Source organism: Moschus berezovskii, chromosome 17 (genome assembly GCF_049115385.1).
Source record: "Moschus berezovskii isolate FMDL1 chromosome 17, NW_MosBer_1.0, whole genome shotgun sequence".
Taxonomy (NCBI): Eukaryota; Metazoa; Chordata; class Mammalia; order Artiodactyla; family Moschidae; genus Moschus; species Moschus berezovskii.
The window spans coordinates 3,908,638-3,922,799 of record NC_142476.1 but is presented as its reverse complement, the minus strand read 5'-3'; the positions used below and the strand labels follow the sequence as shown (position 1 = coordinate 3,922,799).

Genomic DNA, 14,162 nt, shown 5'->3' with positions numbered 1-14,162 from the left:
ACGTACTAACCTTGGGGTGTGAGGGTATGATGCAGTTTCTGGTACCGGAGAGTCCCACTCTGGAAAATTTCTTCACTTCTTTTTACTGGATTATTTCAAATCAGGGTTTCTTGCACTCAGGGATCTTGTGGTTTCCAGCTGCTGCATGCCAAGGCCGTGTCATAATCAAAAAGAGCGGGATATGGAGGGGATGTGACTGGGGGATGAGAGAGAGAGAGGTCCTTGGGTCCTGGAATCCTCGGATCCCTAGGGAGAGAGAGGGCAGACACAGCAGCAACTAAACCGGGCCTCCCTCACCACCCACTCACAGTTTGCAACTTGTGTGTGGAGTCTTCTCTAGTTCTCAAATTCTTCATCTGAAGAATGAGAATAATAATCCCTGACTGGTCTGCTTACAGCACTGACCTGCGCATCCACAGTGCTTGCAGAAGTGCTGCTGCTGCTGCTGCTAAGTCACTTCAGTCGTGTCCGACTCTGTGTGACCCCCTAGTCGGAAGCCCACCAGGCTCCCCCGTCCCTGGGATTCTCCAGGCAAGAACACTGGAGTGGGCTGCCATTTCCTTCTCCAATGTGTGAAAGTGAAAAGTGAAAGTGAAGTCGCTCAGTCGTGTCCAACCACAGAGGCAAACACATGGCTCCCCTCCCGTGTGGACCACAAGACACATCCGTTCATCCAGACATGAGGACCGCCTGGGACATTGAGTGGTTGCTTGACTGGCTCCTAGTCCTTCAGGGTTCAGCTTAGACATTGATTCTTCAAGGTCTCTTGGACCCTTAACCCATGTCCCCCTTCTGTAAGCTCTCATAGCATTTTGTATATTCCTTTTACAGTATTTATCATGAGTTGAATAGTGTGGTTACTTGTATGATTATCTGTTCAACACATGTCTTCCACACTCATCTCTAAGTTCCACGAAGAAAAGGAATATATCTGCTGCATATCATCTGCACATAGCAGGTAGGTGCTCAATAAAACCCTTGCTTGAATGAATACATGAGCTGCCTGACTCAACAGGTGGCTCAGTGGTTAAGAATCCACCTGCCAATGAGCAGATGCAAGAGATGTGGGTTTGATCCCTGGGTTGGGAAGATCCCCTGGAGAAGAAAATGGCAACCCGTTCCAGTATTCTTGCCTGGAAAACCCCATGGACAGAGGAGCCTGGGGGGCTACAGTCCATGGGGTTGCAGAGTGAGACACGACTGAGCGACTGAGCACACACACCCCTCTTCTATGCTCCAATCAACACCTGATGCCAAGCACTCATCTATTACACCCCCTTCCCCACAAAGTCCTTATAAGAAGAAAGATGACATCTCTCCTACCATTATAATTCCAGGAGTAAGTTGGTCAGGTCATAGTTGCCCTTCTTCCCATTCTCCCGGCACAGTGGGCCCTGCCCTGAATCCAGGAAAGCTGCAGATGAGTAATTGCTGTATTTATTTATCTTTGCAGAAGGCTGCCCTCTGGTGGTTAAACAGAAGAGAGCGTGGCCAGGAAGAGCCAGGAACAGGTAAGCGCTGCAAGAAGGGCCTCCAGACCAAGACTCATATCCGTTCTCCATCCTTAGGAAAGGCTCCCTCCAAGTCTAACGACAAGCCTTGGCATAGGAAAAGCAAGGCACTTTCAAAAGCCCCAGAAACCCCACCCTACCCCCAGTGGGGTGGCCTGGAGATAGGGGCTGCTGCTGCTGCTAAGTCACTTCAGTCGTGTCCGACTCTGTGCGACCCCAGAGACGGCAGCCCACCAGGCTCCCCCCTCCCTGAGATTCTCCAGGCAAGAACACAGGAGTGGGTTGCCATTTAGGCTAGTTTAAACAGCAGTTTTCATCCTCAGCGGTGCTGGCAAAGGTAACAGGCTGTCTCTCTAACAAAATCCTAATACGTAGCATTTACTAATTCTGTGGTATAAATACTCCCACCGTGGCCAATTTCAAACAACCAGTGTGATGTCACTAAAAGCATGTCATTATATAGTATTTCCACTACACAGATACCACAGACATAAATAAGTTCAAGAACATGGTTAATAGTAGAACATAGTAAAATAATTGGGGAAGTGATGAGTTTGAATATTTATTACATTTGTTTTCAACATAAAATATTTAATTGTGAACTTATATGATTTAGTTTTTAATAATGACTGTATTTAATAACTGGCTTGAAAAATTCTCGAAAATTTAATAATCAGTTCTTGCAAGCCTAGTAGTAAGAACTGGCTCCAGCACACGACTGCTTATTCCCCTTCCTCTTCTCTTTCTGTCCCTTCTCTGCTTCTTACATGATTCTCTTGGCCTTCTGTGTGGGTAGGAAGAATCGGGAATATGGGAAAGAGCTTTGCTGCAGACATCTCTATTCTTTGATCCAGGAACCATAAGGTGTTAAGGAAAGAGGATGGAGAAATGTAAATCTGGCTCCTGGAGGACACTTCAGTGTGTGCGTGTGTGTGCATGTGCGTGCACGTGCGTGTGTGCACGTGCGTGTGTGCATGTGTGTGTGTGCACGTGCGTGTGTGCATGTGTGTGTGCACGTGCGTGCACGTGCATGTGTGTGTGCATGTGCGTGTGTGTGCATGTGTGTGCACATGCGTGCGTGTGTGCATGTGTGTGTGCACGTGCGCATGTGTGTGTGCACGTGCGCGTGTGTGCATGTGTGTGCACGTGCGTGTGTGTGCACGTGCGTGTGTGCACGTGCGTGTGTGTGCACGTGCGTGTGTGTGCATGTGCGTGTGCACGTGCTTGGGCGTGTGTGTGCATGTGCATGCGTGTGTGCACGTGTGTGTGCATGTGTGTGTGTGTGTTGAGGGAGGGGGAGCGGTGGGTTTCTGCCACTGGATCGTGAGGCTGACTAATGCCTGGATGAAGGGTTGCTGTTCAGGGGACGGGCAGACTTAGATGAAGCGGCCCGTGGGGAGCCGAGGCAGGCAGAAGTAGGCGCTGGGGAAGAGGCTAAGGTTGACGGGGTTGCCGTCCAGGCGGATGTCTTCCAGCTGCCTCCTGGTGTGTCTGTGCTCCTCGGCATCGCAGAAGGCGTCCCTCCGCACGGTCTCTATCTTGTTATTCTGGAGAGAACACACTGACTGCTGCGGCGCTCCTCTGCCTGGTGAGTCTGCCCTCAGGCCTCGCCCCACCAGCTCACCTCCCCTCTGCAGCTGGAGACACCGAGGCCCAGAAGGCTGGGGCCACAAACAACAAGGAGGCCGGGGGCCCACTGAGGACAGAGAGGGGCACGAGAGGCGGAGGGGGAGGGGACAGAGGGTGAGTGGAGGGCAGCAGGGTGGGCACTGGGTGAGATGGGGTAAGAGCGCAAGGGAAGCATTTTAAAGGCGTAGACAGTGGGCTGAGTAAGACGCGCCAACTCTGCTCTCCGAGCTCTCGGTGACGGCGACCCCCCCCCCCCGCTCAAGGGGGCTCCCTGCAATCTGACCTCCACCCTCTGTGCCATCCAACACCCCAGTTCTCCGGGAAACCACTCACCTGCAGGTGCAGTGAGCGCAGGCTCAGGGGCAGGGACCGGGGGATGGCATCCAGCAGGTTATCGGCCAGGTAGAGGAACTGCAGCTTCTCCAGTGCCTGGACAGGGGGCAAAGGACGTGGGAGGCTGGTGGGCTCTGTGGGGCCCGAGGAGTGAGGGGTACTGATGTGACCCCATTCCTTCACTCCTGGGCCTCAGCCAGGTGCCGGGTCCTGAGCTGGGTGCTTCAGGGATGGTTCATCTCCTCCCACTGGATGCAGAAGGAACAGCTGCTGCAGCTGAGGGCCATGAAGGGGCTCAGCAGTGTTGGGGGGACTCTGGGAGGAGCAAGCAAGGGGCAAGGATGGCTGGGAAACAGGCCAGCAGGACATTCGGGCCCAGCTTCAACATCCCTGCTATCAGAAGGGACTTTCCCAAGTGAAAGTCTCCGGAAAAGGAAAAAAGTCTCCAGATGCTAAATCTGGACCAAATATGAAGAGCATGGCTGGGCGATACTCGGACCAGCATAAGGAGAGCCACAGGCCCGATGGAGAAAGTTTTGCATGTGAGTGTGTCAGCTGGGGTGTCAGTCTCACAGCTCTCTCTGTTCCCCCACTGGGACTGCCCCAGGGCTCCCTGGACCACTGAGTGGGCACCAGCCCAGGGGGCCGCATCTGTGCATGCGTTTAGCCCTTCCCATTGAAACTGGCCAGCCAGGGACCAACCAGATTGTCTCTCTTGAGAAAGTGCTCCTAGAAGAACAAGGTTGGTCAGTTAGTGGTGGGTTCTGAAAACAAAAAGATACACAGAGTGACAGCAGGAATCAGTACAACTCCAAGTCAAGTCACATGTTAGTGCAAGTGTCTGGGGAGCAGAAGGTGAGTGTGTGGAAAACACTGGTGCCCAGGGAGGTGAATGAGCAGTTGCAGAGAAGGAACCCAAGGGGCCAGGTGCCTCAAGAGGGAGAGGGGGAGTTGCTGATGGCTTAGACGAAGAAAATGGGGCTTGGCTTTTCTGGTGAGTGGCCTGAGGTGAGCTCTAAGAACAGTTCTCTATCCACTTGACCCAGAAAACCCCACAAAATCATGCAAATCAAGAGGTTTAAATCTTCTTGTTCACTTTAAGAACTTTTGTGAAACTGCTTAGGTCATTAAGGGTATGCATATCTGAAAGGCCACGAACTATCTGCAAGATGTCACTTTACAGAAGCAATATGCGCCACTGTCCCACTGTCACAATGGTGGGACTGGTAGGTGTGCCCAGGCCAAAGGATCGGGCTAGATGCAGGGTCGGCGGTCCAAGAATGCTGAACTGTTACTGCACGTGCTCAGAAGCACAGAGAGTAACGCTGGACTGAGAGGCTGAGATCCCTGGTCACTCAGCACCTCATGTGAACAAAGCCCCGAAGATGCAGCTCGGGACTTGGATCGACCCAGACATGAGCTCCCCCTGCCACGTTGAGATGACCCTTACTGAAAAATAACAGATTGTTCCTACACCAGAATAGGACGTTTGCACAGAAGAAAAAGATATCCCTTCAGAAGAAACAAAAAACTGATGGCCTGGGAATAAATGCCACAAAAAATAAGTGCAAATAAAAGCAAAAGGTAAAAAAAAGAAAATGACATTTGACTTTCATGCCCCAGACCAGGGTTGGGACAGAGATATTCCATGAGGGCCAGGTGCGTGTGTGTGTGGTTGTGGGCACGGGTGGCATGCGGTAGACAGGGATGCAAGGCCTTGGCTCACCCTGAAGGCTTCAGGCTGTATCCCTGAGCTCTGGAGCCGATTCATGCGGACGTCCAGGACCTCGATGCCGGTGGGCAGCGCAGGCAGCGCCGTGAGCTTGTTTTCAGGGAGGATCAGATCCCGCAGAGCAGGCAACAGGCGGAGGGCCTTGTCATCGATGGAGGAGATGGAATTGCCAGAGAGGTCAATCCTCTTCAGTTTTGCTAAGAGGTACAGAGCAGAACACAAGGACACATCATCTCCCCTTGATCCTGCTGGAGCTGCCCGCGCCCTTCTCCTGTCTCAGTACAGGGGAGGCGAGCCAGCGCTCCACTTGCACCAGGGTCAAACCAGAAGGAAGAACTTGATAAACCTGGGAAAGTCCTCAGATTCCGTGATAACTTTCCCTGGAGTGTTCTGTCCTGTGTGGATTGGCTTGGAAGAAGGCTTCTGAGGGTAAGACCCAACAGGTGCAGGAATTCCTGGATCCACCCTACTTCTACCTGTTAGTTTATACAAACTAACAAAAGAACCCCCAAAATTCTGAGGCCCAGGAAGCCTGTCAGCAATGAGCGATGGGGTCTGGGTTATAGACCAGCGTTAGCATGGTTTTGTCCAGAGGCCAAGGAGGGCAGCCTGAAAACATAGGCTTGCTCATAGCTTCTCCTCCCCAGCTTCCCATAGCTTTGTGGAGCAAAAACAAGAACAGGTCACTTCTGCCATAGAAAAACTTCAAGGCCAGGAGTTAGACTAATTTCCAAGCTGGAGAGACTGAAAGCCACAGGGTAGGGCCGACACAGGTGGGGCACTCTAATGATTGTTCAGTGTGGCTGAGTGGCAAGGGAAAGAACCGAGGGGTTCCCTCTGCCCACCCACTCTTTTCTTTGTCAGCACGTTATATACTCAGCCCTTTGAAGTCTCCAGCCCGAATATGGCTGATGCGGTTGAACCGAGCGTATAAGTAGGCAGTCGTCTGGGGAAGAGGAGGGATGTTCTCCAGGTCCGCGTCATCACAGTACACAGAGGAACCGAGGCACACGCAGATCAGACAGGTTGGCAGGCCTGGTCCAGGTGGAGGATAGAACACAGGGAGACCCCCCCACAACCCCGCGAGACTCCCTCAGCCTCTGGGACCAATGGGAGACACATACACACACACACCCATGAGACTCGCTTAGCCTCTGGGACCAGTGGGAGACACACATACATACACACCCGCGAGACTCCCTCAGCCTCTGGGACCAGCGACCCTGGCCAGGTAATGCCTGAGCCGAGGTCACCTGTATCTCTCAGGTTGCCACCCAGACCGACTGTCACAGTGCCCCGAGAGTGCTGCTGGCTGCTCCCGTCTGGCACTCAGCCTTGACTGAGAGAAGCAGAGCCTCCCTCAGTTATTACCATTACGATCCAAGCCCTTAGTGCCTTCATCAGACCCTGGTCCTGTGTAGATTTTCCCGGGCCTATGTGGGTATTTCTAGGACATTTAGGTGCAACCACAGAGGTGGGTGTGTTAGCCTCCTTTCCATGGGGCTTCTCTCTGGCCCCCCAAAGTGTACTGCAGATGATACAAAGTCAGTGCAATGGCCAATGGCTGCTGACTCTGCCCCCTGCCTTGTGGGCAAGGAATTAGGTTCTAGGCGGCTCCAAAAAGCATAATAGAGTCAAGGTGGAGTGGACGCTGACTGTCTAGGATTCACGTCCCCTTCTTGTGATATCAGCATGTCAGTTTGCTGTTGGGAAACATCCCTCCCCTCTTCTCAGTCTACGACCAGTGGCCATGAGACTTAGGCCAGGCCACAAGCTCAGACTGGCTTTAACGAGTTAGAAAGGTTTTATTGAATACTGTAGAAAGCCTCTCTCTCTTGCTTTTAGAAAGCACTGCTGCTGCAGCTGCTGCTAAGTCGCTTCAGTCGTGTCGGACTCTGTGCGACCCCATAGACGGAAGCCCACCAGGCTCCCCCGTCCCTGGGATTCTCCAGGCAAGAACACTGGAGTGGGTTGCCATTTCCTTCTCCAATGCATGAAAGTGAAAAGTGAAAGTGAAAAGTGAAAGTGAAGTCACTCAGTCGTGTCCAACTCTTAGTGACCCCATGGACTGCAGCCCACTAGGCTCCTCCGTTCATGGGATTTTCCAGGGGAGAGTACTGGAGTGGGTTGCCATTGCCTTCTCCTTAGAAAGGACAGAGGTTACTAAAGACCACTGCCAGTCCAGCTCAAGGAGGAACTCTGTTGGTAGTGACACTGACTCAAGATTAAGAGACAGCTTTTCCTCACCAGCCATGAGTTGATAGTGTACTTATCCCAAGGTCTTGGATGGCAGGTCCAGCTGAGGCCCTTTAAGCCTGGGAGGTCATAGATTCCTGCCTGAAGTGTTTTTTCTAATGATGCCTCATTACCCTGTACCCACTCAAGGCAAACATCTCAAGAGAAGAATAGGAACTGAGAACAAGCAATTCTGGAATTAACTGCATCCTCCTGTGCCTCAGTTCTGACCCCCAGCAGAGTGCCAACCCCCCCCCTCTACTGAGGGATATGCCAGCATCTGAGTCTCCAGGAGGGCCTCAGGGAGTAGGGGAGAAGATGCTAGAGAGGGAATTCAAGCTGAAAAGCAAAATAAATTCTTCATTTGCCCCCATGCCAAATGACAGCCACAAAGTTATTTCTTCTTCTGTACAGGTTTTTAATTGTCTGTAATCTGATTACCACTCAGCCTGCTCCCCAGCGATGCCGTTAATGAGGGCCAGTGGCTTTGCCGGCACAGGGGAGCCCTCGCTTTCTTTGCTTCCATCCCGGTAGTGCATTCAGGCAGAAGCATCCGGAACAGTCGGCCTCTCCCTCTGTTTCCCACACCCCCCACCCCGCAGCTGTTTCCCCTTCTCTCCCTGACCCTCTGCTCTCCACCCCTGACGACCCTCCTCTTTGGCACCCCTGGCGCTCGGTCGTGGCTGGTGAGACTGTGCCTGTGAACTTACCATGGTTGGTCGGGGCAGCCAGCAGGCCTAATATCGGAGGCCTGGCCGTCGTGGGGTTTGAAGGGAGTGACCCTGCAGCCTCTGTGCTCTGAGTAAAACGTGTCCTGGTGAGAGAAGCCAGGCTGGTCCCTTTAACCTGGAGACACAGCACACAGTAAGTCAGTTTTTGCCTGAGAGGAACTTTGCTTTGTAGTCTGGGAACTTCAGCAACCAATTAATGGGGGAGGGTGGGCAGAAAGTGGGACAAGCAAGGACTTTCTGAGTGTCTGGCCTCTCATCACGCTATGGAGGCGGAAATGGAGGTCCAGATAGGGAGGGCCTGAGCTCAGCAGCCTGCAGGCGGCCAAACTGGTGGGAGAGCGAGGACCAATCTCCAGACCCCCTGACAGGGACCTTCCCTTGCCCGGGGATCACGCTCACACAGCAAAAGAGTGCAGTCTTCACGTCAGCCCCTGTGAAGGCAGGCAGGGCTGAGGAATGGGCTTCTGAATGGAAGGCAGTCTAGGACAGGCTGTGGCGCTCCTTTTTTCTAGGAGAATGTGAGGACACTGCTGGTGTTCCAGTGAGATATACTTTATGGTCTCACTTGAAGGCAGAGGGAGGGAGGGATGTGTGACTTCTACGGGAAGGCTCACAATTTAGCATTATGTAAGTGACAGTTTCCTGTGGAGGAACAAGAATTTCCACTTTCCGGAGAAAGATGGAGGCTCGAGACAGCTGATTACGAGGTAGAGAGGGACCAGACTTCCGGTTTCCAGTTTCTTTCAGGGAATGCAGTGAGTCTGCTGCATGGCCCTCACCTGGGGGAGCTGGTCCCTGTAGTCTGTGAGCTCGTCATAGTTGCTCAGATTGATGACCTCATCGTAGTTGTCCAGGCTCAGGACATAGTCCCCCAGATGCAGAACGGCATAAGAGTCACCTTCCCCGTATGGCTGGTCTTCTGCCCTCTCCTCCTTTGAGAGAGAGGCTGTCCCTGCTTCCTGCAGCATCAGGGTCAGAAGGCTCAGTAAGGCCAGGAGCTTCATGGGGGTCCTGGCGGGTGGGGAATGCAATGAGAATGGAGCCGAATCACTAAGGTGTCCAGTCCTGGGGGAACAGCTCACAAACTCACCCCACTTCCCACCCCTGTGCTTGCAGACCCTTAAGCCGTTTGCCACACACTTAGTGTCTTCATTGCAAGTGCAGGCTCCCTCCACGCTGGGGCTACATCTCAGGGGATGTCTCCTGTCAGCCCCCGCTTTAGTCTCGTCCACACACTGATATTCATTCACGCGTGCAGGCACCTGGCAAAATCTCATTTATTCATCTCAACACACACATGCGTGTCCCCTTGTCTACATAACTCCCTACTAACTAGGCATACACAGATGTGCTCTCTTACACAGTCACCCATTCAGAGTGTAACTATTAGCCACTACACCAGATTTAGAGAAACTTCACCATTAAGGAAACCTGTGGTTTTTAAGAAGATCGTTCATTCATTCGTGCCTTTGCCTGACAAACATTTATGAGCTATCTTAATAGTCCCAGGCCCTGAATTTGTCTCTGGGGGCACAGAAGGAAATAGGGCAAGCCTAGTTCCAGGAATGCCTAATCCATTTAGGGAACATAGGCTTAAAAATGGATTCCAGTCAGAACTGATTACAGAAAAGAATGTTAGTTTTAAAATATGAGTGCAGCTTTTTAGAAACAAAAGATTACAGATACAAAAGAACACTTTGTGTATGGTTGTACACACCCAAAAGTTCCGTATGTATCTCTGTACAGATGAGTTCAAATGTTCATGCATATTAATCCACATATGCACAGATGGGTCAGGGAATGTGCGTTGTGTGGCTGTGAAGTACCTGGTGTATTTCTGATAACGCATCTTTCCCCAAAGTCAGCTGCACGAGTCTCTAGGAGACTCTTTTTTTCCTTCAATTATTAAACTTGAAGTATAGTTGATTTACAGTGTTGGGCCAATTTTTGCTGTATAGCAAAGTGATTCAGTTATAAAAAATATGGAATGCTTCATGAATTTGCATGTTATCCTTGTGCAGGGACCACGCTAATCTTCTGTATCACCCCAATTTTATTCTGTTTTTCATTTTTTTAATCGGACGATAATTGCTTTACAATGTTGTGTTGGTTTCTGCCATACAACTCAAATCAGTCAAAATTACATTGATAAAGTGTGTGTGTGTGCAGCACATATATATATATATGCTGCTAAAGCGAGCACTTTCCCTCTTTCTTAATTTTAGCTGGGCAAGCAGGTGAGCCCCCATCTGTAGCAAGAGCTGTCTCTTCAACTTACCTCCCATACCTTACTCCAAACCAAATTATATAATCAAAAAAATCTGGAAGAAGAAAGCCCTGAGACGAGTCACTGCCTCCCTCCAAGCTCAGCGCCAACACCCCACCCCGCTGAGCCCGGTGCTCCCCTCCCCCGCACTCGCCCCCACTCGCGCACCAACAGGCCTGATAGCAAAGCCCACAACCTTACCCTGGAGACTCTGGGTTCCAAATGGAGCCTCACAGCTTCCAGAGAGGCGGGCGCTCTGACGGAGAAGTTAGGACCCTCTGAGGGGCCTGGGTAGGAGGTTGCCTGGGGAGGGCGGGGAGCAAGTCAAGCCAATGACTTCTCTCTTCCCTGAGGTCCGTTTCTTCTCCCCCTCCCTCAGCGGGTCCCTCACATTCCCTCCCTCCCCACAGCCCTCCCCTCCCAGTTCCACACGGACCCGCCCCCTGCCCCTGCCCCTTGCCCCTCCTGTCGGCCTTCTGTCTCTTTTTCTGGCCCACCCTCTTTGAGGGGGCAGGTGGCTACCACCCCTGCAGGGGACACCCACCCATCAGATCCTGCGCTCTCCAAGAGGAGAAGGCAGCCGTGGGGCTTTGTGGAGGGATGGAGCTCGCCTTTCGCGCTTTCTTCTCCAGCTTTGGTTTCAGAGATGGAATCCAAAGATTTAAAGAGGCTCAGCTGCGGCACTCTGACCAGCACCACTGCCTGCCACCTGGGCCTCTACTGCGGGACTAAAAGCGCGCAGCCAGCACCACAGGGAGGCTCACAGAGGACATGAACAGGGATGCGGTAGAACGTGAAAGCCAGCTTCAAGCTCGCTGACAGTGATGGACAGGAAGATACGGGAAACTCTCCGGACCTACAAGGCTGGGCCCTAGAAAAGCATTTCCTGATCATAAACACCAGAAGCATCGTGTGGGGTCCTCAGGTGTCTGAGGAGAATCTCCCCTCTGGGATCCTTACCAAAGACACACTTCTTGGGAGAGACTCTTCTTTCCCTGGCTCCTTAGGCAAGCCCCTGCTGAAAGCAGTGGGAAGGAGCTCAGACACCCTCCTCCTGATTCTGCCGGCCTGTGTACATGGTTTGCCCAGGTTCTTAGACGATGCTCCTCCTCTCTGCTTCCTCCCACGAGCCATGGACTGAATCCTAGCTGCGAGGGTCTCAGGATCATTAATTAATCATTAGGATCATTTAATCCAAACCTTTTATAGTACAGGTGGAGAATCAGAGGCCCAGCAAAGAGAGGTGACTTGCCCAAGATCACACAGAGCCAGCGCCAGGTCCTAAATCCTTAATTCATATGACCCCTGCCTTCTTTTGGAGAAGGAAATGGCAACCCACTCCAGTATTCTTGCCTGGACAATCCCAGGGACAGAGGAGCCTGGTGGGCTGAGGTCTGTGGGTTCGCACAGAGTCGGACACGACTGAAGTGACTTAGCAGCAGCAGCAGCTGCCTTCTTTGCCTCACCCTAGAAGTCCTGAGGTCATGCGTCTCTGTAGCCTCAGAACAGATGGCCCTGGCAGAACTCATCTCTGCCCTGGCACAGTACCTGAAGGGGCAGAGCTAATAGCCACGCCCAAGGGCCAGAGCCTGGCTTGCAGTGTTCCTGGGCACCAGCTGGAATAGAGGGGCTTTCCCAGCCCAGGAACCTTGTCTTCAGAGCAAAATCTGTTTCTGATCCCCCAGCAGCGCCCTGCACGAGGAGAGACACAGAGGGCTCTGCTGGTGGAGAGAGGGCCCTGGAGCCAGGAAGGTGCCCAGGAAGCGGGCGGCGCCTGCGGTGGGCGGTCCTCAACCTTCTCCACAGCCATCCCCCGGCCCACTCCAGTCAGCCGGGCGTCACCCCTCCACGCCGCACCGTTTGTTCCCTAAGAAAGCGGTGTGACTGCTCCTTCATCTCCCCTGCAGTCTGCCCCCGCTCCCCTGGGCCGCGCCCCCAGCACGTCTGCTCTAGGTGGCCCCCGCAAGCCCTGCGCTCGCTCTCGCTCTCGGCTGCTTCTGGTCCCGCCGCGCGTGCGCCAGTTCCTGCACCCCTGGCCCGGCTGAGCCGCTTCTGGTTCAGTCTTCAAGTTCCAGACCCTCAACGCCTTCTACTCTCGGCTTCACAAACACACCCGACACGCTGTCTGGTTACCATGGGTTTCAGGGAGGGTCCATGGTGTGTGTGTGCACGCGCGTGTGTGAGGGCCAGGGGTGTGTGTGTGTGTGAGGGTCCATGGTGTGTGTGTGTGTGTGTGTGTGTGTGTGTGTGTGAGGGTCCATGGTGTGTGTGTGTGTGTGTGTGATCTGTGTGGGAAACGTCTAACCGTCCTGCTGTTGTTCCAAGCAGCTCAGCCCTGGAAAGCCACTCTAACCTGAGCCTCGTTAGGAGAAGCAGGAGGCGTGATGATGGAGTGGAGGTGGCAGGCCCTGGGGACAGAGGTCTGGGGCAGGGTGACCCCATTGCTTCCCTGTTCGTGGACACAGAGAGAGAGAGGCAGAGGAGGAGGTTTCAGGAACTCCCCTGCTTTTTTGGACAGCAGGGGTCTATTTCCTGCCGAGGGCTTGTAGCCGCATAAATCCATGACTGCAAATCATTCCTCTTCTTTCAGACACACACACACACACTCACACACACACGGTAGACTCCATGTCTTCCGATCTTTTTCTCAAGCTGGTTCCCTTCTTTCCTGCTTATGTGTTTTTTCCTCCTTCTCCCACCTGGCAAAACCTGATTCAAATCTTAAGATCCAGTGCAAATGATAGGAACCATTCTGGTTTCTCCCAGGCAGAAGTAGAGACCCTCTCCACAATGCTTTTTGTAGCCAGCATTATTGCAGACACTTAAGACATGCAATTACTAATTCATGGATTTTCCCTTTATGAATTCCTCAAGGGCAAGGGGTTGTATATTACCTGTCCTTGAATTCTTAGCTGGAAACCTTGCACGTGGTTGACATACGCTGAATACTTGCTGAACTGAACTGAGGCAGGAATTTAGGAGGCAAGGGAGCAGGAGTGGGACAGTATCTGGCAGTTTTTTATCCAAAAGAATGTGGTGTAGTCCGGGAGGATTACAAGGTTGGCTCTGAAACAAACCTTCCCCCTGCAGAGAGGCTCCCGGGCACCGTGGCGTGGCCCCGCTGTGAAGATCTGCGTGGCCTGTAGACCATTCCAGACGCTCGCTGCACTTGACATCCTATGCGTCACTGTCCGTGCATCTCACACTGCCGGTCCTCAACCAGTCTGTGAGTCTTGCTGGTTAGGAGTGCAGTCTGGTGTGTGTCTTTCTGCATCTGTCTCAGTACTGAGCATTTGGGAGACCCTCAACCATCTAGTCGGAGAAGGCAATGGCACCCCACTCCAGTCCTCTTGGCTAGAAAATCCCATGGACGGAGGAGCCTGGTGGGCTGCAGTCCGTGGGGTCGCTAAGGGTCGGACACGACTGAGCGACTTCACTTTCACTTTTCACTTTCACACATTGGAGAAGGAAATGGCAACCCACTCCAGTGTTCTTGCCTGGAGAATCCCAGGGACGGGGGAGCCTGGTGGGCTTCCGTCTATGGGGTCACACAGAGTCAGACACGAATGAAGTGACTTAGCAGCAGCAGCAACCATCTAGTAGTATCTGTGGATTGAAAAGAACTTGGAGTTTGGGGCTTCACATGTGGCTGCCAGATTTTTTTATCTGACTTTAGGAATGGGGGAAGTTCACCAAGAAAAGGTTTTAGAATCATTTCCCTAGAG

At 52.6% G+C, this 14,162-nt stretch overlaps 1 protein-coding gene and 1 non-coding gene across 2 annotated transcripts; both read right to left on the bottom strand.

The window, feature by feature from the left end:
- Positions 1 to 2,667: 2,667 nt before the first annotated feature.
- OPTC (opticin) lies at positions 2,668 to 14,148 on the bottom strand. Its single transcript, XM_055420111.2, has 7 exons — positions 13,332 to 14,148; positions 8,951 to 9,182; positions 8,151 to 8,286; positions 6,082 to 6,240; positions 5,200 to 5,402; positions 3,474 to 3,569; positions 2,668 to 3,058 (listed from the first exon to the last, which is right to left on the bottom strand). Exons 2-7 carry the CDS (start codon positions 9,173 to 9,175, stop codon positions 2,888 to 2,890), a joined length of 990 nt encoding a protein of 329 aa, XP_055276086.1. The 5' UTR covers positions 9,176 to 9,182; positions 13,332 to 14,148; the 3' UTR covers positions 2,668 to 2,887.
- LOC129551851 (U6 spliceosomal RNA) lies at positions 10,148 to 10,259 on the bottom strand. Its single transcript, XR_008685160.1, has one exon. It is a non-coding gene; the product is annotated as a U6 spliceosomal RNA (small nuclear RNA).
- Positions 14,149 to 14,162: the final 14 nt, after the last annotated feature.

Excerpts from the sequence above, each read along its gene's own strand:
- OPTC (XM_055420111.2), bottom strand. The coding sequence starts at position 9,175 with ATGAAGCTCCTGGCCTTACTGAGCCTTCTGACCCTGATGCTGCAGGAA. Across the intron at positions 3,570-5,199 it reads TACAGCCTGAAGCCTTCAGG|GCACTGGAGAAGCTGCAGTT; the intron begins GTGAGCCAAGGC and ends CCCCCTGTCCAG. Across the intron at positions 3,059-3,473 it reads TGCGCTCACTGCACCTGCAG|AATAACAAGATAGAGACCGT; the intron begins GTGAGTGGTTTC and ends TGTTCTCTCCAG.